Raw genomic sequence first — 26968 nt, forward strand, 5'->3', positions numbered from 1 at the left:
CTACTGTCCCCCTTCTGTAAATTAATTCCTACTACTGTGCTGCACAGTTCTATGCCATCTCCCCTCACCCCAACTCTGAGACCCCAATGCTCAGTCCCTTCTGAAGTGTCTTCTTTATCCTCTAACAGTATAATGACTCTAGTGAAGGAAAAAGATGGCAGAAAATTTAAGACAAAGTGTAATCCCCCTCCCCCAAAAACATAAACCGTGAAAAACCACCAGACTGAAAATGACCTAGAGTGCAGAACTACCTATATCTGGGGAAGAGAAGACATTACAGAAAGGGTAAAGTGGCAAAGCTGAGACCCAGCAGAACCTAAGACCTCCTCCCACACCAGCATACATGTGGGAGGAACAAGAACAGAGCAGGGAGAGGAAAGGAGCCCAAATCACTGAATATCTGCTTCAAGAGCACAAGCCCACATGACACGATACTCTGGTGATTAGTGGGGCTGGACAACAAAAATGCAGAGTGCTCCGGGTAGCTGAGATCCCAGCCAGTTGTGGAAAGCAGTCAGGACCTGCCAGCGCCTGACAAAACATCAAGGTGGGTAGTTTGAAAAGACTTTCCAGCAGTGAAGGCGTGCCAGGGGGGCAAGGGTAACGATGAGAAAGAGAGGTGACAGACACCTCCCCAATCTAAAGTAGGTCCCACAGGTCAGGAACTCTCGGTAGGCCCAGATGTTCCATCCGCCTTGCTTGCAACACAGCCCGGAATCTGTAGGTGGCCAGAAGACAACCCACTTGGCCCAGCACTAGTGTCAAGAGTTTTGGGCAAGGTAGGCAGTGAGGACGTCCACGTTTTCTCAGCTGTTTCAGCCCAACTGGGGAGATGCCTGTAGGAACCAGCCCTAGGAGCTCCTTCCTTCCCAGGTGATCCAGGTTCTGCATGCCTCTGCGCAGCAGTCCCTGCCATTGCTGCAGGCCAACTGGAGGTCAGCCCCACCCACAGTAACCCCAGCAGTGACTTGTGTGATCACAGAGGCATGGATGAAGCAAACTGCTCACACAATCAGACCACCACAAGCCATACAAAAAAGTGACCCCTGTCCACTGCACACCAAGAGCTGGGACTCCTGTACTTGAGAAGTAAAGTGCCTTGGGCTTCTGAGCACTAGACGGTGCCTCCTTCGCAAAGCTTTTACTTTTACTCCACAGGAAGAAACACAAGACTGCCTGGCCAAATGAGGTGGCAGAGGATTATGTTCTGGACAAAACTTTAAGACAAAATTACAGAAAAAGGGCTCAATGGAACACAGATCACTAATCTTGATGAAGATTTCAATATAAAAGTCATAAACATGTTCACACATCTACATCTACATACAGAAAAATTCCTCAGATCTCAGGTTGGATTTCAACAAAAGACCACCTGCAAGAGTCACTCAGAGCTGAATAACAGTGTAGAAATGAAATATACAATGAAAGGACTTGCTAACGGATTACAGGTTGACGTTGTAAATGACACATTAAACAGGGAACAAGGAGGAACACTGAATCTAAAAAAAAAAGAAAAAAGAATCTCTAGAAATAATGAGAATTGTGCAAGCAATCCAAATGGGACATTCCCTAAATAGGTGCGCCAGAAGAAGAGGGGCACAAAAGGATAGAAAGTCTCTAGGAGGAAATAATTGCTTAGAACTTCCCCAATCCAGGGAAAGAAATGGACAATTAGGTCATGGAAGCTCAGAGAGCTGCTAAAAAATGGAACCCCAGGAAAACAGCACTAATACACATAGTGAGTAAAATGGCAAAGATCAAGGATAAGGAGAAAATATTGAAAGTAGTCAAAGAGTAGGAATGTTACTTAAAAAGGAAATCCCATCAGGCCAGGCTATCAGGACATATCTGTAGAAGTTTTACAGTGCAGAAGGGAGTGGCAGGACGTATTTAATGCAATGAAGTGGAATGACCTCCAACCAAGAATCCTCCACCTGGCAAGATTCTGATCCAAATCCGAAACAGGGATTCCACAATTAATATTCAGATAAAACGAAGTTGAAGGATTTCATCACTAAGCCAGCCTTTATATGATCAAGGCACTTCTGTAGATAGAACAGTTCTAGCTTCAATCAGTGAAGATAAACCCACAGTAAAGCTGTTAGGCCAATTAATTACCAAGCAAGTATGAAATTAAAACTCAGAAGCAAAATCAACGAATCACAAAATCAGCCAAGGGATATACGAAGTGCAGATTATGACATCTAATACACAAAGTGTGAGGAGGAGGTAGAGAAAGAAAAAAAGAAAGTACCTACATACTGTGTTTGAAATAAGAGTCACCAGCCATTTCAGATACACTGTTAGATAGTAAGGAAGGCATCCTTGAACCTTTGGTAACCACAAAACTAACATCTGTAACAGATACCCGAGAAAGATCTAATCACAACACTAAGAAATCCATCAAATAAAAGAGAATAAGAGAGGAAGTATGAATAGAGATATAAAAACACCCACAAAGTAAAATGGCAGTCAGTGCGTATCTATCATCACCTTAAATGTACATAGACTGAATACACCAGTTAAAAGATGCAGGGTGCCAGAATGGAGAAACAAGACCCATCTATACACCACCTACAAGAGACTCATTTCAGAACCAAACACATGCATACCCAAAATGAAGGAAAAGCATGATGACTAGGTAGCAACAAAAACACCTGTTCAACACACGAGAATTCCACTAACAATTGAAAATGAAGACCTGGAACTCCAGACAATGTTTTATCTCACAGAAGTAACAACAAGTAAGAGAAACCATGGAAGAAACAGAAGAGTGTCCAGATATATACGGTCAATTAATACTAGATAAAGGAACCACGGACATACAATGGGGAAATGACAGCCTCTTCAACAGCTGCTGTTGGCAAAACTGGACAGATACATGTGCCACAATGAAACCGGACCACTGTGTAACCCCATACACAAAAGTAAATTCGAAATGGATCAAAGACCTGAATGTAAAGCATGATACCATAGAACTCTTGGAGAAAATCATATGCAAAAATCTCCTGGGCATAAGCACAAATGACTTCTTCATGACCATATCTCCCTGGGCAAGGGAAACAAAAGCAAAAATGAACAAGCAGGACTACATCAGGCCAAAAACCTTCTGTACAGCAAAGGACAGCACCAATAGAAAAGGCATCCTACCTTATGGGAGGATATATTCATAAATGACAGATACGATAAAGGGTTGACATCCAAAATATATAAAGAGCTCATGCACTTCAACAAACAAGCAAATAATCCCATTAAAACATGGGCAGAGGAGCTGAACAGACAGTTCTCCACAGAAATTCAGATGGCCAAGAGACACATGAATAGATGCTGTACATTGCTAGTCACGAGAAATGCAAATTAAAGCCACAATGAGATATAGGCTCACACCTGTTAAGGATCACAGCCATCCAAAAGACAAACGGAGACATAGTGGAGAAAGGAGAACTCTCCTACACTGCTGGTGGTGGGACTGTATATTAGTTCAACCGTTGTCAAAAGCAGTATTGAGGTTCCTCAAAGAAACTCAAGATAGTAATAACATTTGACCCAGGAATTCCACTCCTATGAATTTACCCTAAGAATGCAGAAGCCCAGTTTTAATGTCATACACACCGCTATGTTTATTACAGTACTATATGCAATAGCCAAGAAATGGAAGCAACTTAGAGTCCATCAGTAGATGAATGGATGAAGATGATGTGGTACATATACACAATGGAATATTATTCAGCCGTAAGAAGAAATCAAATCCTATCTTTGCCAACAACCTGGACGGTGCTAGAGGGTATATGCAAAGTGAAATAAACCAGGCATGGAAAGACAAGTACCAAATGATTTCACTCATATGTGGAGTATATGTACAAGCAAAGAACCGAAGGCACAAAATTCAGCAGACTCATATAACCCAAGAACGGACTAACACTTATGAAAAGGAAAGTGAGTGGGGTGATGGGTTGAAGGGAAGGATATGTTGAAAAGAAAGAAAGTGGTCGTTATTATTAGCACGTATTATGTTGGCAGGGGTGCACTGGGAGGGCTGCGCAACACAGAGAAGACAAGTAGTAATTCTACAGCATCTTACTATGCTGGACACTGACTGTAATGGGGTTCGTTGGGGGGACTTGGTGATAGAGGGAGTCTATTAAACATCAAGTCCCTCATAGTTGTAGATTAACGATACTAAAATTTAGAAAAAACATAGAATATAAACGTTTCACTTACAAAAATGTACTAACAAAAAAACCAACCATACACTGTCATTTATCCGTAATGCGCTCACCCTGCCCTCTATAGAGATGGGATGTTCGTTCCATCAGGACAGAAAGGACACTGAGATTCTCTACCTTAAAAAAAAAGATTTGTAGCCTTTTATGATTTATGTTTAACTGATTTGCTCTTTCATCTGTTAATTGTTAGTGGCTGCCTGCATTAGTGTGTTGTAATAATAGATGATCATAGAACAGAAATAAATGATATTGTGTAGACTGGACACCTATGCCATTTCTGCTGTCACTTAACAGGGTCCATCTATTTCTTGATCCTTAACTAGATGCATGGAATACACACTACACATATGGGCTTTTCATATTTCTGTGACTTACAATGAAGATCCTGCTTCTCTATATTCCAACTTAATTCCACCATCATTTACCCAAACATTAAGGAGCACAAATGCTTCTGGCTTCATGAGCAAGCACTATTTCACAAATAGCTTTGGCATAACACCAAGAAATCTGACTTTCAATTCTTCACGTTTAGAGTACAATTTCATTTCTACCTCATTAAGTCACCATTGAAAACAAAAAGGCTGAGTTCAACTTTTCACTTTAATAAAAACAGAATAAATCCAGCACATGCAGTGGTAGCACCTAAAACAAATACAATTAGCACTAATAATCTTACAGTGACATGAAGTCCAATGTCTCCATTTAGAAAGTTTAAATGTTTTACCAACAACATTTGTTTTTAGTTTGCTAAAAGTTTCACATTTGTTAAAAGTGAAAATATTCCTGGTGGACAGAAATTTGGAAAATTCACTCATTATGGGACTACCAAAGATAACCATGTTTGAGGATTGCAAATATGCTAGTTACTAGAAACCAAACCAAACATATACCTTAACAAAACTAAGAGAACCTTTTGATAATGTGGATACTTCACACCAGTGTTCACAAATGTTTCATGAATATTTTAAGTATATCAAAACCTTGGCATATTTTAATTTCAAGTTGCCCATTTTTCCTTAAATATTGTCAAGAAATCATTGGCTAGCTACACTGCCAATGATTAATCTGAGTCAAGCTTAATAAAACTTAACATTAAAAGCTCATACTACCCTGAAACACATTTTCACATACAGTGACGTTCAACATTTAAGTGCCAGTGTTTTTTCATACTGTCCTCTGGTCAAGTTTCTCTAAACTTTCTAAGAACACATTTAGGCTTATAAAAAATAAATTATGTTTCAAAATATTCAATGAATATTACACAAACTAGCAACAAAAAGTATCTAAAATCTATTGTGTGCAAATAGATTTCAACGACCACTCTGTGGTTCCAAATAACATTTTAGAATGTATAGTTAACAAGCTGCCTTCAACCATGTCCAAGAGACAGAATAAGATTGGAATTTTAGAACACGCACACAAGACACATATATAAAATTCTCTGACTGCAGTAAGAACTTTGTAGAAAGTTATGGTGAAAATGTACAAGAGTCTAAACCTCTACACTAAGTGTAATAGCACCATAACAAATGCCTATACTACTTATGTTTTACAAGGCACAATATGCTTGAAATCTCCTGCACTTTATGATGTTTTTGCATTATGCCATCATCAAGATTAACTGGCAAAGATTGCTGCATTCCAGACACAAAATTAGCAGAGAGTTCAAAGTGGCAGAGGTATTTTTAGGGATGGACAATCATCTTTGGCCAAGTTAGGAAAGAGGCTATAAATATAATGGAACCCTATGCAACTAAGAGAGAATACAACTGCAGTATAGAGAAATGACACCTTGTGCAGTAGAGTACATATTTTCATCCTCTTTGATCTCAAGGATTTGTTTATTACTCTAATCTACAAAGTCTACAAATGTAAGCCATTTTAACATTTCAGTGCAGTTTTAACAGACTAATGTGAGTCTGTATTAAAGCCTGCTGTATAATCCTGCTTATATCCTCTTGACCAAGAAACATCAACACTAGCATGCGTTAAAGACTAAATTCTAACCCATAAAGAGGACTGGTAAATTGCCATGGGTCAGTCATCTACTATTTAAATTTCATGCATGGCCAGCATCAAAAACATCTAATTAAGATGAAATCCCCTCCAAGCACTTGTTATCAAACCTCTTCACTTTTCCTAATAGTATGCCCACATTTGCCTGACTTTACCCTAAACGTTACAAGAGGAATTGTATTACTTGCAAAATGCTTGAAGAATGTTTTGAAATATATATGGATACATTTGTACTTGCCACCTCAACATAGCTGCAATGACTCAAAAGTTCTAAATGCCAAACCAGAATAGAGTGAGCAAATCACTTAGTACAATTCGCCACATTTTGAACTAATTCAGCACTAAGATGTTCTTCTTCCCAGTCTTCCTTTATGAAAATGTCTCAACACAAGCTACTGCCCAAGTTTTTTCCTTTACATTTATATCAAATTGATGATTCCTGCTAAGTGACATCATTAGACCTGTGTGCCAAGGTTTGATTTTAGCCCAACTTCAGTATCTTTATTTGAACGATTGACATTTTGGGCATTAGTGAGCCAAAAGGACATCAAAACAGTAAGTTGTCCTAAGTTTAAGTCACAATTAACAAACGATCCTTAGTCAAAAAAGTATAAATGCAGTTTGGGGTGGGAATAAGCAGGAGGGGGGGTTAATCTAAGCTACATCAATTAAATCTTTAAATCAACTTTATTAATAGACTGTTGACTACTGTTTTCTTCTTGTGTCTTTGAGCTCCGTTGAATTTTCAGGACAATCACAGTTGGTAACTGGACAGCAGTTCTTAAAGCTACACGATATGTTCTGGCTAAGATACATGTGGTTTCCAGATGAGGTTGTTTACAAGGATGACTTTGTTGTAAAGCAGATTCAATTGCCCCAGCAGCTGACACCCTGGAAGCTGTAATTTCCTCCATGTCCATCACTAGTGTAGAAGCCTCCATAACCAGCTGTCAAGAGATATTAAAAAAAAATTCAGCCAGCACTTTTAAGTAACTTTTCTTCTCAAGTACTTTAAATATAAACATTGTAAAAGATAGCTACAGAATTGGATTTTGTGTTCTTTAGAAATTAAATTTCTCCACTAATTTATTCTTTGAAAAAAAGAAGTCTTTGCCAAAAATATGAAATGGAAAAAATTATGTTACCTCCACCAAATCCTCTGCTGCTGCTGTCACCACCTCCACCACTGTGGCGGCTGCTTGCATGACTACTACTAAAGGCAGAACTGGTGGAAACACTACTTTGTTGATAGTCTCTGGCACCAAATCCTCCACTGAATCTACTATTAAAAGGAAGAATTCTTTTAATGAACAATAAATTAAATAAAATGACAATTCCTGTCCATAGACCCACTATTTCTGATTTTTCAAACCAGTTTCCAATGTGGTCAATTCCTCAGTGTTCCTGAAGACCTGAGCAGTTAACATCAACATTTTTGACTCCACTTCAGCCTTCCTAAGGCCATCCCTTATCCAAGTATGCAAATTGTGCACAGTATTTTACTTAACCCCCATAGAGAAAAATAAGAAGGCTGGAAACAATCCGTACCTCTTAGAATGTCCATGACTGCTGCCCTTACAGTGGTGTTCATGAGCCATGTTTCCCAACCAAGATGGCACTTCTTGTTTAGCTTCAACAAGTAGATCCAACAAATCCTTTGTGATATTTCTATTTCTTTCATTAAAGAATGAGGTGGCAAGGCCTACAAGAGTCCAAATATGTATATAATGCCTGGATTCCTGTGAAGTTGCTCAGTGTTTTTACTTATATGCAGAATAACTACAACTCAAAAATGTGACGTTATAATTCAAGTTAAACTGGAATACAAATAACTGTTATCTGACACCTGATTGATGTCATGTCCAACCTTCCCTTAAAAATAAAGGTTCTAGTATTTCAGATTCTGTGTCAAACTAAAACACTTTGCCAAGGTTTCCTACACGTCCTGTACGACCAATCCGATGTACATATTCTTCAATATCACTTGGCAAGTCAAAATTGATTACATGTTTCACATTTGAAATGTCTAATCCTCTTGCTGCCACCTGAAAAATAACTTTTGTTAAAAGAAAGCAATAGTCAAACATGCATAACCCAAAAACAAAAATGTACTCACAGATGTAGCCACTAGAATCGGGCTTTTTCCTGAACGGAACTGGTGAAGGGCCTCCTCTCTATCCCTCTGTGATCGATCTCCATGAATACTGGTACAAGCATATCCTTCACAGGATAAGAAATCCTCGAGAGAACTGGCACGCTTCTTGGTCTGCACGAACACTAACGTCAGTGAATCCTTCCCTGAAAAATTGTATGTAAGATTTTGTTTACTAACAGCAACAGGTGTAATTACCTTTTCTAAATATTAACTGGCTTTCATTTTGTGCTAGGTAAACAAGCACATGGAGCTAATAAAAACTTAACACTTAAGAAGGTAAGTGAAAGACAAGGTAGAGGCTAAGGAGAGCCAAACTGGTCTTTCTTACACCTAGCTGACACTACTTATAATTCACCTTACCTGCTGCATTTAAGAGGTCAAGCAAAAATGACCGTTTGTCTGACTCTTCCACCCAAACTACCTTCTGCGTGATGCTTTCAGACGTAGAGCCAACTCTGCCTACCGTCAGGAAGATATAATCATCCAAGAAATCATGAGCAAGCCACTGAAAAAAGGGAAAAATAAAAAGCCTGAAATATTATTACTCTAACTTTTTAAGTGTCTGAAGACACTCAAGTACTTATTAACAAATACGTTCTAAAAAAGGAAGTTGTATTTTTTCTAAAAAAACAACACCTGTATTCCCTTAGGAAAGGTAGCACTGAACATCATGGTGTGGCGAATACCCTTCCGTGGCATACTGCCTTGTTCAACTATACGACGTATCTGAGGTTCAAATCCCATATCCAGCATTCTATCAGCTTCGTCCAACACTACGTATCTGTTACAAAAAAACACCCAATTTAGGATCTGATGAGAAACTTACAGTTGAATATAGTTGTGTCTTTAATTAAGCTTGATACATTTATCCAACACTCTTACTACACAAAGTAACACATGAAATACACTTAAGTCACACAAGCAAAGGAGATTATTACTTGACTCTGTACCAATACAGGCTAACTGTTATTTTTCAAAGACTATGTAGAAAGTTAAAATCATTCATGTTTTAATCTAAATACTAATAAATCACTACAAAATGACCACTAATATTAAAAAAGCTTCATCTCAGAGGAGGGGCCAAGATGGTGGCGACAGAAGGGCAGCAGAAATCTCCTCCCAAAACCATATATATTTTTGAAAATACAACAAATACAACTATTCCTAAAAGAGAGGCCAGAAGATACAGTACAACAAACAGTAAGGCTACATCTACAGCTGCGAGAACCGAGCGCCTCATGAAGGGGGTAAGATACAAGCTGAGGACCGGCAGGAGCTGAGCACTCCACCAACCCCCGCCCACCAGCGGGAGGAGAGGAGTTGGAGTGAGGAGGGTGAGGGAGCCCAGGTATGCTAAATACCAAGCCCTAGTCATCCTCACCGGGAGCACAGACACACAGTACATGGTGTGCTGGATATTAGGGAAACGCAACAGTAAAACATGTGAGCAGGTTGCCACTGCTGGTGCCCTAGGGACAAAAGAAAAGCGAGTGCTTTTTGAAAGACGTAAAGAGAAAGAGGCCTCACAGCATCCAGCCACACTCAGACCAGCAGCTGGGTATCCTGGGGAACTTCAGGCACCATAAACACTAACACTCTGAGCAGAAGTGCAGTTCTGAAGCCCCTCATGGTGGTTAAACAGCCTCCTGTCAATTACCCTTCCCGAGTGGTCCTGCCACAGCAGGGGAGCAGCCTGAGAGTAGCTGCGCCCACAGCAGCTGCCCAGGGCCTCCTCCACAGCCACCGGGGACAGACTCAGAGGCTCCACGGCATGTGGCAGCCCGGCACAGACAGAGGAAGCTGGGACAGGGTGTGAAGGGTAGCCGTTATCGCAGGAGAGCACACCCAGTGTGCCTGCCTCTCCCCGCAGGGCCCGGGGATGCCCCGATGGCTGCACCGCCTGCAGCAGCTCAGGAAATAAAACCAGAAGCTGCTCCTGGTGTGTGGGTAACCGGCACAGGCAGCGGAGAAGGGCAAGGTGACCAACAAGCAGGAGAGGACTTTGTGACACAAGCGCTACCTGCCTACAGCTTCCTCTACCGCCATGAAAAGGCGGAGGAATTTGGTGCAGTCCAGAATTACTCTTGGTGCCCGAGAGAGGGCCTGGAGAGATAGATTTAACCTAACTCCCTGAAAAAGAATTCAATATTAACGTCATAACCATGCTGATGGACCTGCAGAGAAATATGCAAGAGCTAAAGGATCAAGTTAGGAGGAAGAATACAGAAATAAAACAATCTCTGGAAGGACTTGAGAGCAGACTGGCTGGGGTGCCAGAGACCGTTAATGGAACAGAGAGCAGACAACAGAAACACAGAGAAGCTGAGGCAGAGAGAGATAAAAGGATCTCCAGGAATGAAAGACCATTCAGAGAACTGTGTGACCAAGCCAAATGGGACAATATCCACATTAAAGGGGTACCAAAAGAAGAAGAGAGGAAAAGGGACAGAAGGTGCCTTTGAAGAAATAACTGCTGAAAACATCCCAAAACTGGGGGAGGAAATAGTCTCTCAGACCTTGGAAGACCACAAGGGACCCAGGGAGGAGGACACCAAGACGCATAATTAAAATGGCATTGACCAAGGACAAGGCGAGAGTTTTAAAGGCAGCCAGAGAGAGAAAAAAGGTCACCTACAAAGGAAAACCATCAGGATATCATCAGACTTCTCAACAGAAACCTTACAGACCAGAAGATAACAACATGATATATTTAATGCAATGATACAGAAGGGCCTAGAACAAGGAATACTGTATCAAGCACAATTATCATTTAAATATGAAGGACGCATTAAACAATTTCCGGAAAAGCAAAAGTTGAGGGAATTTTCCTCCCACAAACCACCTCTACAGGGTATTTTAGAGGGACTGCTCTAGATGGGAGCACTCCTAAGGCTAAATAGATGTCACTACAGAAAATAAAATCACAGCAAAGAAAGCACACCAACCAAACACTAACTAAACACAAAAAATAAAATCAACTACGCACAAAAGCAGTCAAAGGAAACACAAGGAGTACAGAATAAAACACCTAACATATAAAGAATGGAGGAGGAGGAATAAGAAGGGAGAGAAATCATCATCAGACTGTATGTATAACAGCTTAATAAGGAAGTTTGTAAGACAGGTAGTAAAGACGCTACCCTTGAACATTTGGTAAACACAAATCTAAAGCCTGCAATGGCAATAAATACATATCTTTCAATATTCACCATAAATGTAAGCAGATTGAATAAACCAATCAAAGGACACAGAGTAACAGAATGGATAAAAAAGCAAGACCCATCTATATTCTGCTTAACAGACACACACCTCAAACCCAAAGACATACACAGACTAAAAGTCAAGAGATGGAAAAAGATATTTTATGCAAACAACTGGGAGAAAAAAGCAGGTGTTGCAGTACTAGTATCAGACAAAATAGACTTCAAAACAGAGAAAGTAAAAAGCAATAAAGAAGGACATTATGTAATGAGAATGAGGTCATTCCAGCAAGAGGATATAACCATTATAAATATACATGCACCCAACACAGGCGTATCAGCATATGGGAAACAAATACTAACAGAACTAAAGGAGGAAAGAGAATGCAATGCATTCATTTTAGGAGACTTCAACAGACCACTTACTCCAAAGGACAGCTCACCACCAGACAGAAACTAAGGACACAGAGGTACTGAACAACACACTAGAACAGAAGGACCTAACAGACTTCTATAGAACTCTACACCCATACACACTCTCCTCAAGTGCATATGCAGCATTGTCCAGAGTAGACCACGTATGAGGCCACAAAAAGAACCTCAGTAAATTCAAAAAGGTAGAGATTTTACCAACCAAATTCTCAGGCCGCAAAAGTGTAAAACTAGAAATAAATTGTACAAAGAAAGCAAAAAGGCTCACAAACACATGGAGGCTTAACAACGTGCTCCTAAATAATCAATGGATAATGACCAATTTAAAAGAGATCAGGCAATATTTGGAGACAAATGACAACACCACCACAAAGCCCCAACTTTTGCGGGACACAGCAAAGGCTGTTCTAAGAGGAAAGTATATAGAAATACAGGCCTATTTAAAGTAGGAAGAAAAATCCCAAATGAATAGTCTAAAGTCACAATTATTGAAACTGGAAAAAGAACAAATGAGTCCAAAGTCAGCAGAACAAAGGACATAATAAAAATCAGAGTAGAAATAAATAAAATTGAGAAGAATAAAACAATAGAAAAAAATCAATGAAATGAAGAGGTGGATCTTTCAGAAAATAAACAAAATAAGCCCTTAGTCCGACTTAGTAAGAGAAAAAGAAGATTCTACACACATCAACAGAATTAGAAATAGGAAAGGAAAAATCATGACAGACCCCACCGAAATACAAAGAATTATTAGAGAATACTATGAGAATCTGGATGCTAACAAGCTGGAAACCTCAAAGAAATGGACAACTTCCTAGAAAAATACAACCTTCCAAGACTGACCAAGAAAGAAAGAGAAAATCTAAAGACACCAATTACTAGCAACGAAGTTGCATCAGTAATCAAAAAACTACTCAAGAGAAAAACCCCCGGCCTAGGTGGATTTACCACAGAATTTTATCAGACATACACAGAAGACACAATATCAATTTTCCTTAAAGTTTTCCAAAAAATAGAAGAGGCGGGCAAACTTCCAAACTCATTCTATGAAGCCAGCATCACTCTAATACCAAAACCAGGCAAAGACTCCACAGAAAATGAAAACTACAGACCAACATCCCTGACGAACATAGATGCAAAAATACTCAACAAAATATTAGCAAACAGAATTCAAAAAACATCAAGAGGATCATAAACCATGACCAAGTAGGATTCATCCCAGGGATGGAAGGATGGTACAACATTCGAAAATCCATCAACATCATCCACCACATCAACAAACAGAAAGACAAAAACCAGATGACCATCTCCACAGACACTGTGAAAGTGTTCAACAAAATTAAACATCCATTCTCGATAAAAACTCTCAACAATATGGCTAGAGAGGGCAAGTTCCTCAACATAATAAAGGCCATATATGACAAACCCACAGCCAACATCATACTTAACGGTGAGAAGCTGAAAGCTTTACTACTAAGATTGGGAACAAGACAGGGATGCCCACTCTCCCCATTGTTATTCGACATAGTACTGGAGGACCTAGCCACAGCAATTAGACAGAACAAAGAAATACAAGGAATCCAGATTGGTAAAGAAGAGGTCAGATCAAATTGTCCTGTTTGCAGATGACATGATATTGTACATAAAAACACTTAAATACTCCACCCCAAACCTACTAGAACCAATATCTGAATTCAGCAAAGTTACAGGATACAAAATTAATACACAGAAAATCTACTGCTTTCCTATACACTTACAATGAACTTGGAGACAGAGAAATCGGAAAAAATTCTATTCACAATTGCATCAAAAAGAATAAAATACCTAGGTATAAAACCTAACCAAGGAAGTGAATGACCTCTATTCTGAAAACTACAAGACACTCTTAAGAGAAACTGAGGTCACTAACAAATGGAAACTCATCCCATGCTCTTGCCCAGGTAGAATGAATATTGTCAAAATGGCCAAACTCATTAAAGCAGTCTACAAATTTAATGCACTCCATATCAAAATACTACAGCGTTCTTTAACAAACTGGAACAACTCTAAAATTCACATAGAACCGCCAAAGACCTCGAACAGCCAAAGCAGTCCTGAAAAGGAAGAATAAAGTGGGGGGCATTTTGCTTCCCAACTTCAAGCTCTACTTCAAAGCCACAATAATCAAGACAATTTGGTACTGTCACCACAACAGACCCACAGACCAGCGGAACGGGATAGAGACCTCTTCATGCACATATCTCCCCAGGCAAGGGAAACAAAAGCAAAGATGAATAAGCGGGACTATACCAGGCTGAAAAGCTTCTGTACAGCAAAGGACACCATCAATAGAACAAAAAGGAATCCTACAGTATGGGAGAATATATTCATAAATGACAGATCCGATTAAAGGGTTGACATCCAAAATATATAAAGAGCTCGTGCACCTCAACAAACAAAAAGCAAATAATCTAATCCAAAAATGGTCAGAGGAGCTAAACTAGAGAGTTCTCCAAAGAAACGCAGATGGCCAACAGAGATATGAAAAGATGCTCCACATCACTAGTCATGAAAGAAATGCAAATGAAAACCGCAATGAGATATCACCTCACAGCGGTATGGATCGCCAGCATCGAAAAAACAAATGACAACAAATGTTGGCGAGGTTGTGGAGAAAGGGGAACCCTCCTACACAGCTGGTGGGAATGTAAATTAGGTTCAACCATGTGGAAAGCAGTACAGAGGTTCCTCAAAAAACTCAAAATAGAAATACCGTTTGACCCAATAATTCCACTCCTAGGAATTTACCCTAAGAATGCAGCAGCCCAGTTTGAAAAAGACAGATGCACCCCTAAGTTTATCGCAGCACTATTCACAATAGCCAAGAAATGGAAGCAACCTAAGTGTCCATCAGGAGATGAATGGAATATTATCCAGCTGCAAAAAGAAAACAAATCCTATCATTTCCAACAGCATGGATGGAGCTAGAGTTTATTATGTTCAGAGGAATAAGCCAGGAGGAGAAAGACTAGTACAAAATCATCTCACTCGTATGTGGAGTAGAAGAGCTAAGAAGAAACTGAAGGAACAAAACAGCAGCAGACCCCAAGAACCCAAGAATGGACTAACAGTTACCAAAAGGAAAGGGACTGGGGAGGATGGGTGGGAAGGGAGGGATAAGGGGGTTAAAAAAGACAGGGGCATTATGATTTGTATGTATAATATGGGGAGTGGTGGCACGAGGAGGGCTTTGCAACAGAGAAGAGAAGTAGTGATTCTACAGCATCTTAACATGCTGATGGAAACTGACTGTAATGAGGTTTGCGGCGGAGGCTTGGTGATGGGGGAAGTATAGGCAATATAATATTCCTCATGTGATTGTAGATTAATGATACCAAAAGAAAGCTACATCTCAGGTACAGAAATTAACTTACTTGCAGAAGTCTAATCCAATTTTTCCTCTTTCCATCATATCCAGGAGACGCCCTGGAGTGGCAACTAACAAGTGACACCCACGTTCTAAATCTCGAATCTGCTGACCAATATCAGCACCACCATAAACCACACAAGGTCGAACTCTAGACCGGTATGAAAACTGTAAGCAAAGGATTCATTGGGTAGTCAGAAATGTATCACTAATTAAAAATAGCAACAATAAGTAAAATGCATATTTACTTTTCTGGCTTCCTCATAGATCTGTACAGCCAGTTCTCTTGTAGGAGCTAAAACTAAGGAAACTGGGTATTGTTTACGGCGTCCATACCTTCCATTTTCCTAAAAAGAAATTTTATGAATTAAACTTAAAGACCCAAAATTTGTTCATTCTTTAAAAAATTCTTGACATCAAAATTCCCTTTGTTACTTAAAAATTACATGCAAAACTGGCTTTCTGTTGGATAATCAGTCTGAAAACAAAATTTAAAAAATGAAAATAAAGTACACTTGGCATCACTTAGAAAGAAGGGTCCCAACAAATATTTTGGTAAGTCTTCCAATGAAAAAACTTCTTACAAGGATTTCTTTACCTTCACAGCCCTCAAAGCCTCGCCTGGACCATCTGCATAAATCTGACTTAAGATGGGTAAGAGAAATGCTGCTGTTTTTCCAGAGCCTGTAAGAAAAACATTTTATGAAGTATTCCAAACACCCTCTTGTGTTAAGAAAATTTTACTCTACGAAAATTTTACTCTATGCCTAATTTTCTGGAAAACATGGTATATTTACACAGCTAAGCAAAAAGTGCCAGCCGAGGAACTTCTGTGAACATTTTATACAATGCACTATTCAATTCTCTGCATTTTAATTTACACAGAAACAACCATTTTGCTTAATCCTGCATCCACTTCCACTTCAATACTTTTTTGGTATATACACTGTTGGAATGTGAAGCAGGAGTCAGCAATTCCGAAGAGTCCAAAAGAGGGTTCTCAGGGCCAGTATGTCCCTGCCATTGGAAAACTGTAGTTGTTTCAGGAAAACTCATTGAGAAAGCAGGCAGTGGCGTTAACCTAAAGGCCACAATTAGGTATAAAAGATGGGCAAGCATGGTGATATGATTGGGTTAGCCAAATATGAACACAGTGGACACAATCAGTGTGACAAATCAGACGAGGATGGTTGGTTAAAACCTCTCCACCAAGTGGACACCTGAAGCAGTTAGTTTGTGAAATGTGCATTAACTGTTATAAAACTTACTATACACATCGTATAATACATATATGACAGTGATTGAGAAAACTTACATCAACTTTAAATTCAAATGACTCAAAATTTGTAATACATCCAAAAAGAAGTTTTAATACTGTTCTGCCATCTTTAACCCATCCTAAATTAAGAATAAATTACTATTCCTGCTCTCCTCCATTCCCCAATTCCCAAAATACTCTCTTCCTTTTCCCCAACCTAATTTTTATGGATCACAGGATCTTCCCTTGTTCTGTTGCAGCAGTATCAAACTGACAATTTGTTACAGACTTCCCCAAGATACCCTGATGAGACACACTGATTTCATCCAAAGGATCCAAAGACACAAGGTAAAAAGAGACATCACCAACTAGCCTTTACCTAGCTCAAAATCAAGCTAATAAACACAGTACTCAGGTACCCCTACACAATGTACTACTTTTAGCGCTAGTCTAGGTAAGATACTGACTTTTAAACTTCATCAAGTGAGCTTACCTGTTTTTGCACAAGCCATCAAGTCTCTTTTTTCTTTTATAATGGGAATGGCATGCTTTTGCACTGGAGTTGGACGAGTGTAACAAGTAAGCTTAATGTTCCCCATGATAATTTCTCCCATCTCAACATCACTGAACTGTAAAGAAATTTAACCAGATCAAATGTATATAAGATGAGAAATACACTATCCATTGTAATTTGTTTGATAATACAAGAATGGAAGAAGCCAACTGAATGCCTACCTATTCATGACTAGATTACACCTGCTTTCATTTCAGGTAAAATTGTCATGTTATTTTTTAAGAAAGCGGACTAATGTACAAATAGTGTTGGTTCTTCATTAGACACATTTTTTATTTCAGGATTACTGATAATGGTAACATTAAAAAATATCAGTCTCTCCTTTTTCATAATCCAATGAAGTTTTCAGTAGTAACTTTAATAAAGAATTGTTAAAAAAGTAACACAAAGCAACTTACACTTTCAATATGTGGAGGACAGTTATTTCCAGTTGCCTCTACTGGTATATCATCATACTTCTCAAAGTTAATCCCAGCGTTTCTTCCAGAAAACAGTTCCCTGAAACCAAATTATTATAATGCATATTATACTAGCTAGTACGTTGTCATAACAATCAACACCTTTCATAAACTTACTGCTCCAAGCGTTCACTTGGTGGAAGTGGTTTTGACCAATCATCCTCATCTGATCTGTCACCCCAACGACTGTGTCCACTGCATTCAAATTTGCTAAAGCCAGTCCTTTCACGACTGCCAAAACCATCATAGCCACTTCGTCCACGATCATCAAACCTAACCACAAGCAATTTGCCAAAATATGTCATTTATCCAAAGCCATGTTATCATCTTTCTAGAAGTATATATTAGTTAAACATTTTGGTCACAAGGACATTTAAGATGCCAAAATTCAATATTAACATCTCAATTTGTGAAATAAGGTCTTCTACTTAACCAATGGTTATACATAATGGATACATTTTCAGCTTTAGAAAACCAGCATTGTTCTTTCCTTTTTCTACAATTGTGCAACTTAGAACAAGTCTCACATGCTAAGAATTAAGTTCTACAACACATTTAACTACTATAAACTTTACATCTGAATTTTGAAACTGATAAACCCAAAAATGTAAGATCCAGAAGAAAAGAAGGAATCTTAGTCTTGTTTGTAAAAAACAATACAGGGGCAACCAGATATTAAATTCGTAAGATCAGTTTATCAAAATTGTGCAATCATAAAAAATGTTTAAACCAACACAAAAATCCATAAATGATTAAACAAATAAAAATAACACTATCAAACTGCATATTTCTAGTGCATGTAAATTAAAATATTAAATCAGTAAAGATCTTTGAGCTAACAATAGTAAACCAACATTTGCTTAAATTTGCAATAGAAGAATGGTCCATTAAGGATGACTAAAGATCAACAAAATAACACAATAATTTACCTTCCCGTTGATCTACATCCATGATCACTGAAGAAAAAGGGCTTTTCTCTTGAATCTCGAGACCCAAAATTGCAGTAGGCATCCTTATCTTTACAACTCCAACCTGACCGGTGTCTATCATCTAATCCCCCCAAACAAACAAACAGAAAAAGAAAAAAAATATGACATAATTCTGATCTTTCCAAATAAGGAGGTTTTCACAGTCTTCTTTTTAAATTTCATCCCTGTAGGACACCAAGGGTCAATGGATTATTCATGAAAATCACTGGAAAAGAGAACTGAAAGATATAGGTAGTAGGTTTTCACCAGCAAATAGTCATTTTCTTGCCTTAAATCCTCTTTTCTAGGAGAAATTACTGAAGGGAAAAAGGAAACCTTATGGTCTTAACATCAATGTACTAAATGAACACCCCCTTTAAAATTAAGTTTACATGTAACGAAAGTATATTACTTTTACATTGACCATAAAACACACAGTTTATATTCCATTCAAGTGTCATGGTTTGCTATACTCCTAAAACCTAGGCTTATTCCAATAAGATTATTTTGAAAAGACCACAGATAATTCTTCTTAAAAGCTGAGACTGCTCTCTCAGAGAAATTTCAAGTGCCTCTCCCAAATCTTTACCTTCAGAAGTAAGCAAGTAGCTAGGGTAGCTCTACAGAAGCATTTTAGTTATGCCCACCCCTAAATACCTCACAAACCATAATACAAAAGTTGGTAAAATAAAAATACGTATTATTGCCAGACAATATACCCTTTCTGGAATTCCCAGTGTAACAAAAGGTTAATTAGCCTCAGGTACTGTTAGTGGCCTAGGGAAACAAAAAAACAGAATAGATACACTACGTGATTAGTAAGAAACAGGTCAGATATAATAGGACAAAAAATTTCAAATTTTATAATGGCTGAAGCACTAAATTCCAGGCACTGAATTATGCGTTGTCTACTTCTTATGGGCTCTCTGTAGAAAATAAGTGGCATTGTGAAAACAGGACTTAGTCAATTAGAAGACTTGGAGAAGGCAACTTGGTAGGAACTTTATCAGCAGCGATATAAATATGAGAAGTCAGTTGAACATCTTCAATACATAAGCACTGTTCTAGTTACTCTTACAAGAAATAAATTAAGTGAATGGAAATAGTGTAAAAGGAGTTTTAATATTTCTATTTGACTCGTAAAAGCAGTTTTGATATTTCTATTTGACTCCAGTGCACTTTTAAATGTCTTCAGACGTACCTATATATAAAATGAAGCTATCTGTATTCAAAAAATACCACTGGATTTTTTCACATGATCCTCAAGGAATAAACCACAAAACATTTGCAGCAGGTAGAGTTTTCAGTAAGAACCCTAAATTTAGTAAACATGTCCATTTGTTAAAACTTTTAACACCCTCGGATCTTCCAGAAAGGTTCCTCAATCCATTCTCATGAAGATCTCCCTATTTTTGAATTTACCTTACATGCGGTATTGGTAAGCACCTCCCCAGTTCAGTATTAAAAAAACCAAAGTAACAATTGGTGTGAACGTTATTTGTATAGGTACACTTACATAAACTATTGTCAAATACTAGAATACAACAATGTTGGATCTAGCTTGGGGAGAACACAAGTATGTCAAGGAAAAAAGGAGACTCCAGTTCCTCCCTTGCCTAATTTCCTAATTGGACATGTCTCTAAGGCTCATCTACAGACGTTGAAAAGTTAAGAGTAAACTTACTCCACAAGCTGATAAAAACCAGAATCAGACACTTTATTAAATTTGTAGCTCCACCATTTGCCAGATGGATAAGACACGGCCATTAGCAGGGCGATTGTTGAATTTTTAAGATCTGTTCCAAAAACTCCTGAAGGTACTGACAACTCCCTTTCAAAACACTTAATATACTCTGGATGCTATGCCAGCAAGATACACTGAGGAGAACTCATTAACCCTTCTCATAACTCTGCAGTTACTTTGAAAAAAACCCAGCATTAGCTGAGTTACCTTCTGGTAGACCTATACACACTTAAAAGTTTCATTCAGGAAAACCACAGACCTCAAGCTATAGTTTATCTTCTCCCTTCCTAAAACACTCCCCTACCCTTACTTATTTACCAGTCTTTATTCTTCCCTTTCAGCTTTAAATATTTTTCCTGACCTTTCCCTTCTTTCAAAAATTTCACTCATACAAATCATTCTAACAATATGTTTAATATGCTTTCATCACTGTACATTAAAAAACAAACAGTAAAATATATTCAGGATTTTCATAACATTTTAAGCAAACCTTTCAAATGAAGCAGTTCAGGCAAAAAGCTAAGATCAGACAATCTATCCAACTTACTAAGTGTGCACAAGCTTGTACTCCTGCATTTAACTGTTCTACAGTAAACCTGTATAAGGTGGCTTAATACATGTGCAGTTTTAATATACATATTTAATAGAGACATACCCATTTTCAAATTAAAATCAATCATGTTGTCAATGTTTACAGATACAACCGCAGACTGGTGGGAACTGTTAACAGTAAAATTATACTAGTGAAAGTGGGTGAAAAGAAGTAATTCTGAATTACATAAAATTAGATGAACCTTTTCAAAGTTAGGAAATGCTTGTTCTTGAACAAGAGAAAATGTGTACAGACTTCCCAGTTACCTCATTTTCCCTAAGCTAACTCATCTCTAAACGTACAAAAAGTTGGATACAAAGTTGCTGTTAATCACCTACCTTTAGATGCTTCTCTGTTCCTTAAGTGAGGAGGTATAGAACTCTGTTCTAAGAGAAAAAAAAATTAAAAGCACATTATAACATCCAACACACAGCTTTTTACAAAAGCAAGCTTTAAAGCCTCCTCTAAACGTTGTTTTGCAGTAGGGAATAAATACCGAAAAATCAATTATTGCTTAAATAATATAATTTTTACCCTAAAATTGAAGGGTGGGAGACAAGCCTGGCAATCTTGGGAAAATGGATTAAGAAATAATTCCTCTTATCAAATTCAGTTCAGTTACTCATAGTTACTTAACAAACATTTAAAAAGGGCCATCTCTTAGTTAACTTGCATGAATTATAACATACACATGTATGACCATCACTGTAAAAGCCTAAGAAAATATCCTCAAAAAATACACCATCCAAAAAAGATATTTCACGCAAACAATAGGGAGAAAAAAGCAGGTGTAGCCGTAATAGTATTAGACACAATAGAATTCAAAACAAAGAAAGTAAAAAGAGATAAACAAGGACATTACATAATGATAAAGGGCTCAGTCCACCATGAGGATATAACCTTTATAAATAGATATACACCCAACACAGGAGCACCAGCATATGTGCAACAAATACCAACAGAATTAAAGAGGAAATAGAATGCAATGTATTCATCTTAGGAGAATTCAACACACCATTCACTCCAAAGGACAAATCCACCAGACAGAAAATAAGTAAGGACACAGAGGCACTGAACAACACACTAGAACAGATGGACCTAATAGACATCTATAGAACTCTACACCCAAAAGCAGCAGGATACATATTCTTCTCAAGTGCACATGGAACATTCTCCAGAATAGACCACATACTAGGCCACAAAAAGAGCTTCAGAAAATTAAAAAAGATTGAAATTCTACCAACCAACTTTTCAGACCACAAAGGTATAAAACTAGAAATTGTAAAAAGAAGGCAAAAAGGCTCACAAACACATGGAGGCTTAACAACATGCTTCTAAATAGTCAATGGATCAACGACCAGATTAAAATGGAGATCCAGAAATATATGGAAATAAATGACAACAACACAAAGACCCTATTTCTGTGGGACACGGCTAAAGCAGTCTTCAGATGAACGTACATAGCAACCCAGGCATACTTAAAGAAGGAAGAACAAACCCGAATAAATAGTCTAATGTCAAAATTATCAAAATTGGAAAAAGAAGAACAAAAGAGGCCTAAGTCAGCAGAAGGAGGGACATAATAAAGATCAGAGAAGAAATAAACAAAATTGAGAAGAATAAAACAATAGAAAAAAAATCAATGAAACTAAGCTAGTTCTTTGAGAAAATACACAAAATAGATAAGCCTCTAGCCAGATTTATTAAGAAAAATAGAAACAACACACATCAACAGAATCAGAAACAAGAAAGCAAGAAAGGAAACATCACGATGGAACGAACAGATATACAAAGAATTATTAGAGACTACTATAAAAACCTACATGCTAAGAAGCTGGAAAACGTAGAAGAAATGGCCAACTTCCTAGAAAAATACAACCTTCCAAGACTGACCAAGTAAGAAACACAAAATCTAAAGAAATCCTTTATCAGCAATGAAATTGAAGCAGTAATCAAAAACCTACCCAAGAAAAAAAAACCCAGGCCAGATGGATTGATTTACCTCGGTATTTTATCAGACATAAAGAAAAGATATAATACCCATTCTCCTTAAAGTTTTCCAAAAAGTAAAACAGGAGGAAATACTCCCAAACTCATTCTATGAAGCCAACATCACCCTAATACCAAAACCAGGCAAAGACTACACCAGAAAAGAAAATTACAGACCAATATCCCTGAAGAATGTAGATGCAAAAATACTCAATAAAATATTAACAAACTGAATTCAAAAATATATCAAGAGGATCATACACCACAACCAAGTGGGATTCATACCGGGGATGCAAGGCTTGTACAACATTCGAAAATCCATCAACATCATTCACCACATCAAAAAAAAAGAAAGGCAAAAACCACAAGAGCGTCTCCATAGATGCTGAAAAAGCTTTTGACAAAATTCAACATCCATTCATGATAAAAACTCTCAGTTAAATGGGTATAGACGGCATGTACCTCAACATAATAAAGGTCATATATGATAAACCCACAGCCAACATTATACTGCACAGCGAGAAGCTGAAAGCTTTTCCTCTGAGATCGGGAACTAGACAGGGATGCCCACTCTCCCCACTGTTATTTAACATAGTACTGTAGACCCTAGCCACGGCAATCAGACAAAACAAAGAAATACAAGGAATCCAGATTGGGAAAGAAGAAGTTAAACTGTCACTCTTTGCAGATGACATGATATTGTACATAAAAAACCCAAAAGACTCCACTCCAAAACTACTAGAACTGATATCGGAATACAGCAAAGTTGCAGGATACAAAACTAACACCCAGAAATCTGTGGCTTTCCTATACACTAACAATGAACCAAAAGAAAGAGAAAGCAGGAAAACAATTCCATTCACAATTGCATTAAAAAAAATAAAACACCTAGGAATAAACCTTACCAAAGAAGTGAAAACCTTATACCCTGAAAACTATAAGACACTCTTAAGAGAAATTAAAGAGGACACTAAAAATTGGAAACACATCCCATGCTCTTGGCTAGGAAGAGTTAATATCGTCAAAATGGCCATCCTAACCAAAGCAATACACAGATTTGATACAATCCCTATCAAATTACCAACAATATTCTTCAACGAACTGGAACAAATAGATCAAAAGTTCATCTGGAAACACCAAAGACCCCGAAGAGCGAAAGCAATCCTGAGAAAGAAGAATAAAGTGGGGGAGGGGTAACTCACTCCACAACTTCAAGCTCTCCTACAAAGCCATAGTAATCAAGACAATTTGGTACTGGCACAAGAACAGAGCCAAAGACCAGTGGAACAGATTAGAGACTCTCGACATTAACCCAAACATATATGGTCATTAATATTCGATAAAGGAGCCATGGGCATACAATCGGGAAATGACAGTCTCTTCAACAGGTGGTGCTGGCAAAACTGGACAGCTACATGTAAGAGAATGAAAGTGGATCACTATCTAACCCCATACACAAAAGTGAATTCAAAATGGATCAGAGACCTGAATGTAAGTCATGAAACCATAAAACTCTTGGAAAAAAACATAGGCAAAAATCTCTTAGACATAAAAATGAGTGACCTCTTCTTGAACATATCTCCCCGGGCAAGGAAAACAAAAGCAAAAATGAACAAGTAGGACTATATTAGGCTGAAAAGTTTGTGTACAGAAAAAGACACCATCAATACAACAAAAAGGTACCCTACAGAATGGGATAATATATTTGTAAATTACAGATCAGATAAAGGATTTAGATCCAAAATATATAAAGAGCTCACCCACCTAAACAAACAAAAAACAAATAATCCCATCAAAAAATGGGCAGAGGAATTGAACAGACAGTTCTCCAAAAAAGAAATTCAGATTGCCAAGACACACATGAAAAGATGGTCCACATCTCTAATTATCACAGAAATGGAAATTAAAACCACAATGAGGTATCACCTCAGACCAGTAAGGATGGCTACCATCCAAAAGACAAACAACAAATGTTGGCGAGGTTGTGGAGAAAGGTGAACCCTCCTACACTGCTGATGGGAATGTAACTTAGTTCAACCATTGTGGAAAGCAGCATGGAGGTTCCTCAAAATGCTCAAAATAGACTTATCATTTGACCCAGGAATTTCACTTCTAGGAATTTACCCTAAGAATGCAGCACTCCACTTTGAAAAAAACAGACGCACCCCTATGTTTATCTCAGCATTATTTACAATAGCCAAGAAATGGAAGCAACCTAAGTGTCCATCAGTAGATGAATGGATAAAGAAGATGTGGTACATATACACAATGGAGTATTATTCAGCCATAAGGAGAAAACAAATCCTAAAATTTGCAACAACATGGATGGAGCTAGAGGGTATGATGCTCAGTGAAATAAGCCAAGAGGAGAAAGACAAATACCAAATGATTTCACTCATATGTGGAATAAAAGAACAAAGGAAAAACTGAAGGAACAAAACAGCAGCAGAACCACAGAACCCAGGAATGGACTAACAGTTACCAAAGGGAAAGAGACTGGGGAGAATGGGAGGGTAGGGAGGGATAAGGGCGGGGAAGAAGATAGGGGGCATTATGATTAGCATGTATAATGTCCTGGGTGTGGGAAAGGGGAGGGATGTGCAACACAGAGAAGACAAGCAGTGATTCTACAACATCTTACTATGCTGATGGACAGTAACTGTAATGGGGTTTGTGGGGCGTACTTGGGGTAGGGGAGAGCCTAGTAAACATAATGCTCTTCATGTAACTGTAGATTCATGGTAACAAAATTAAAATAAAAAAAAAACATGCACCATCCTACTATGCTGATGGACAGTGATTGTAATATTGTATGTGGGGGGAACTTAGTGATTGGGGGAGTCTAGTATACATAATGTTCCTCATGTAATTGTAGATTAATGATACCAAACAAACAAACAAAAAACACAGATCTGAGGGGAAAAAATGCACTAAATCAACTCCAATTACCCAAAAATAAGGCTTTGTTTCTACTCTGGTAAATGAAGTCCAAGTTAATTAAAGAGCAGGGAAAGGAAAATGACAATAAGAACAGTGTGTGTTACCTCGATTGTTTGTAAGTGAACAGCCTGGTCTATCACCAAGGAATAAAAACACTTAATCTACATAGTAGAAGAAGAAAGTCAGTTTTATACCTTAAAACTCAAATTTTAATCTCTAACTTTCTGACTGAATTAAGTATCCCAAACCGTTGGAATTAAATTATCCATATAATGGCAAATAACATTACCTGAACTAACCATATACTTGAAGAAGTTTTTTGAAGGGTATCCACTGCTTTCCTGCAAGCCTGAGCCCAAGGTGAGATCAGCTGTCAAATGATAAACCACCACCAATTCCTCTCCCTACCCAAACAGTAATGTCTATGAAGTCCTCAAAACAGGAAATCAAACCAACTCTGCTCCCCCAAAGAACAAAATATTTCAAGAGCTAACAAGAAGATATAGAAAGATTTTAAAGAATTTAATACAGCTGACATTTTATTTATTTTATTTTGGTGTCATATAATTGCATGAGCAACATGGTGGTTACTAGATTCCCAGCACCAAGTCCCCACCATACAGCTGACATTTTAAATTCTCACTACCACCTAACAACCCATACAGCCTACTTCTATTTGTCTCAGATTCTTCATGGGAAATAAATGGCAGTAACTTTAACACATAAACAAATACAGGTTCTGAACAATATGGTAACAGTTCAGGTAATTTCACAGATAGAACATGTCTCCCACCTCCTTCCTGCTTGCCCAGGAAACAACAATAAAAATGTATTGGTACTACATTAATTTTCTTCTAAACCAAGTTACCACTCAAAAAGAACCACAAGTCTCTTACTGTCCAGGCTTGTCAAAGTAATTCATGTGGAAAACAGAAGGGAAAAAAGCTTCAATTAAAATTAGCAAAAACAATGACATGTGAACATTAAGCTAATGAAGATTTTAGAGAGAA

At 38.0% G+C, this 26968-nt stretch overlaps 1 protein-coding gene across 1 annotated transcript; it reads right to left on the reverse strand.

Annotated features, from left to right (window-relative positions):
* Positions 1 to 7735: 7735 nt before the first annotated feature.
* Positions 7736 to 18118, reverse strand: LOC130682075 (ATP-dependent RNA helicase DDX3X-like). The gene is made up of 11 exons (XM_057496210.1): positions 17843 to 18118; positions 17666 to 17765; positions 17187 to 17322; positions 16034 to 16119; positions 15684 to 15782; positions 15443 to 15603; positions 9034 to 9178; positions 8758 to 8902; positions 8359 to 8540; positions 8170 to 8287; positions 7736 to 7944 (listed from the first exon to the last, which is right to left on the reverse strand). Exons 1-11 carry the CDS (start codon positions 18028 to 18030, stop codon positions 7742 to 7744), a joined length of 1563 nt encoding a protein of 520 aa, XP_057352193.1. The 5' UTR covers positions 18031 to 18118; the 3' UTR covers positions 7736 to 7741.
* Between the last annotated feature and the right edge of the window lie 8850 nt (positions 18119 to 26968).

Source organism: Manis pentadactyla, chromosome Y (assembly GCF_030020395.1).
Source record: "Manis pentadactyla isolate mManPen7 chromosome Y, mManPen7.hap1, whole genome shotgun sequence".
Lineage (NCBI taxonomy): Eukaryota > Metazoa > Chordata > Mammalia > Pholidota > Manidae > Manis > Manis pentadactyla.

Coding starts and splice junctions, on each gene's coding strand:
- LOC130682075 (XM_057496210.1), bottom strand. CDS start 18,030: ATGACATATTTTGGCAAATTGCTTGTGGTTAGGTTTGATGATCGTGGA. Junction 16,120..17,186: donor GATGGCTTGTGCAAAAACAG/GTAAGCTCACTT, acceptor TTTTTCTTACAG/GCTCTGGAAAAACAGCAGCA. Junction 8,541..8,757: donor TGACCTCTTAAATGCAGCAG/GTAAGGTGAATT, acceptor ACAATTTTTCAG/GGAAGGATTCACTGACGTTA.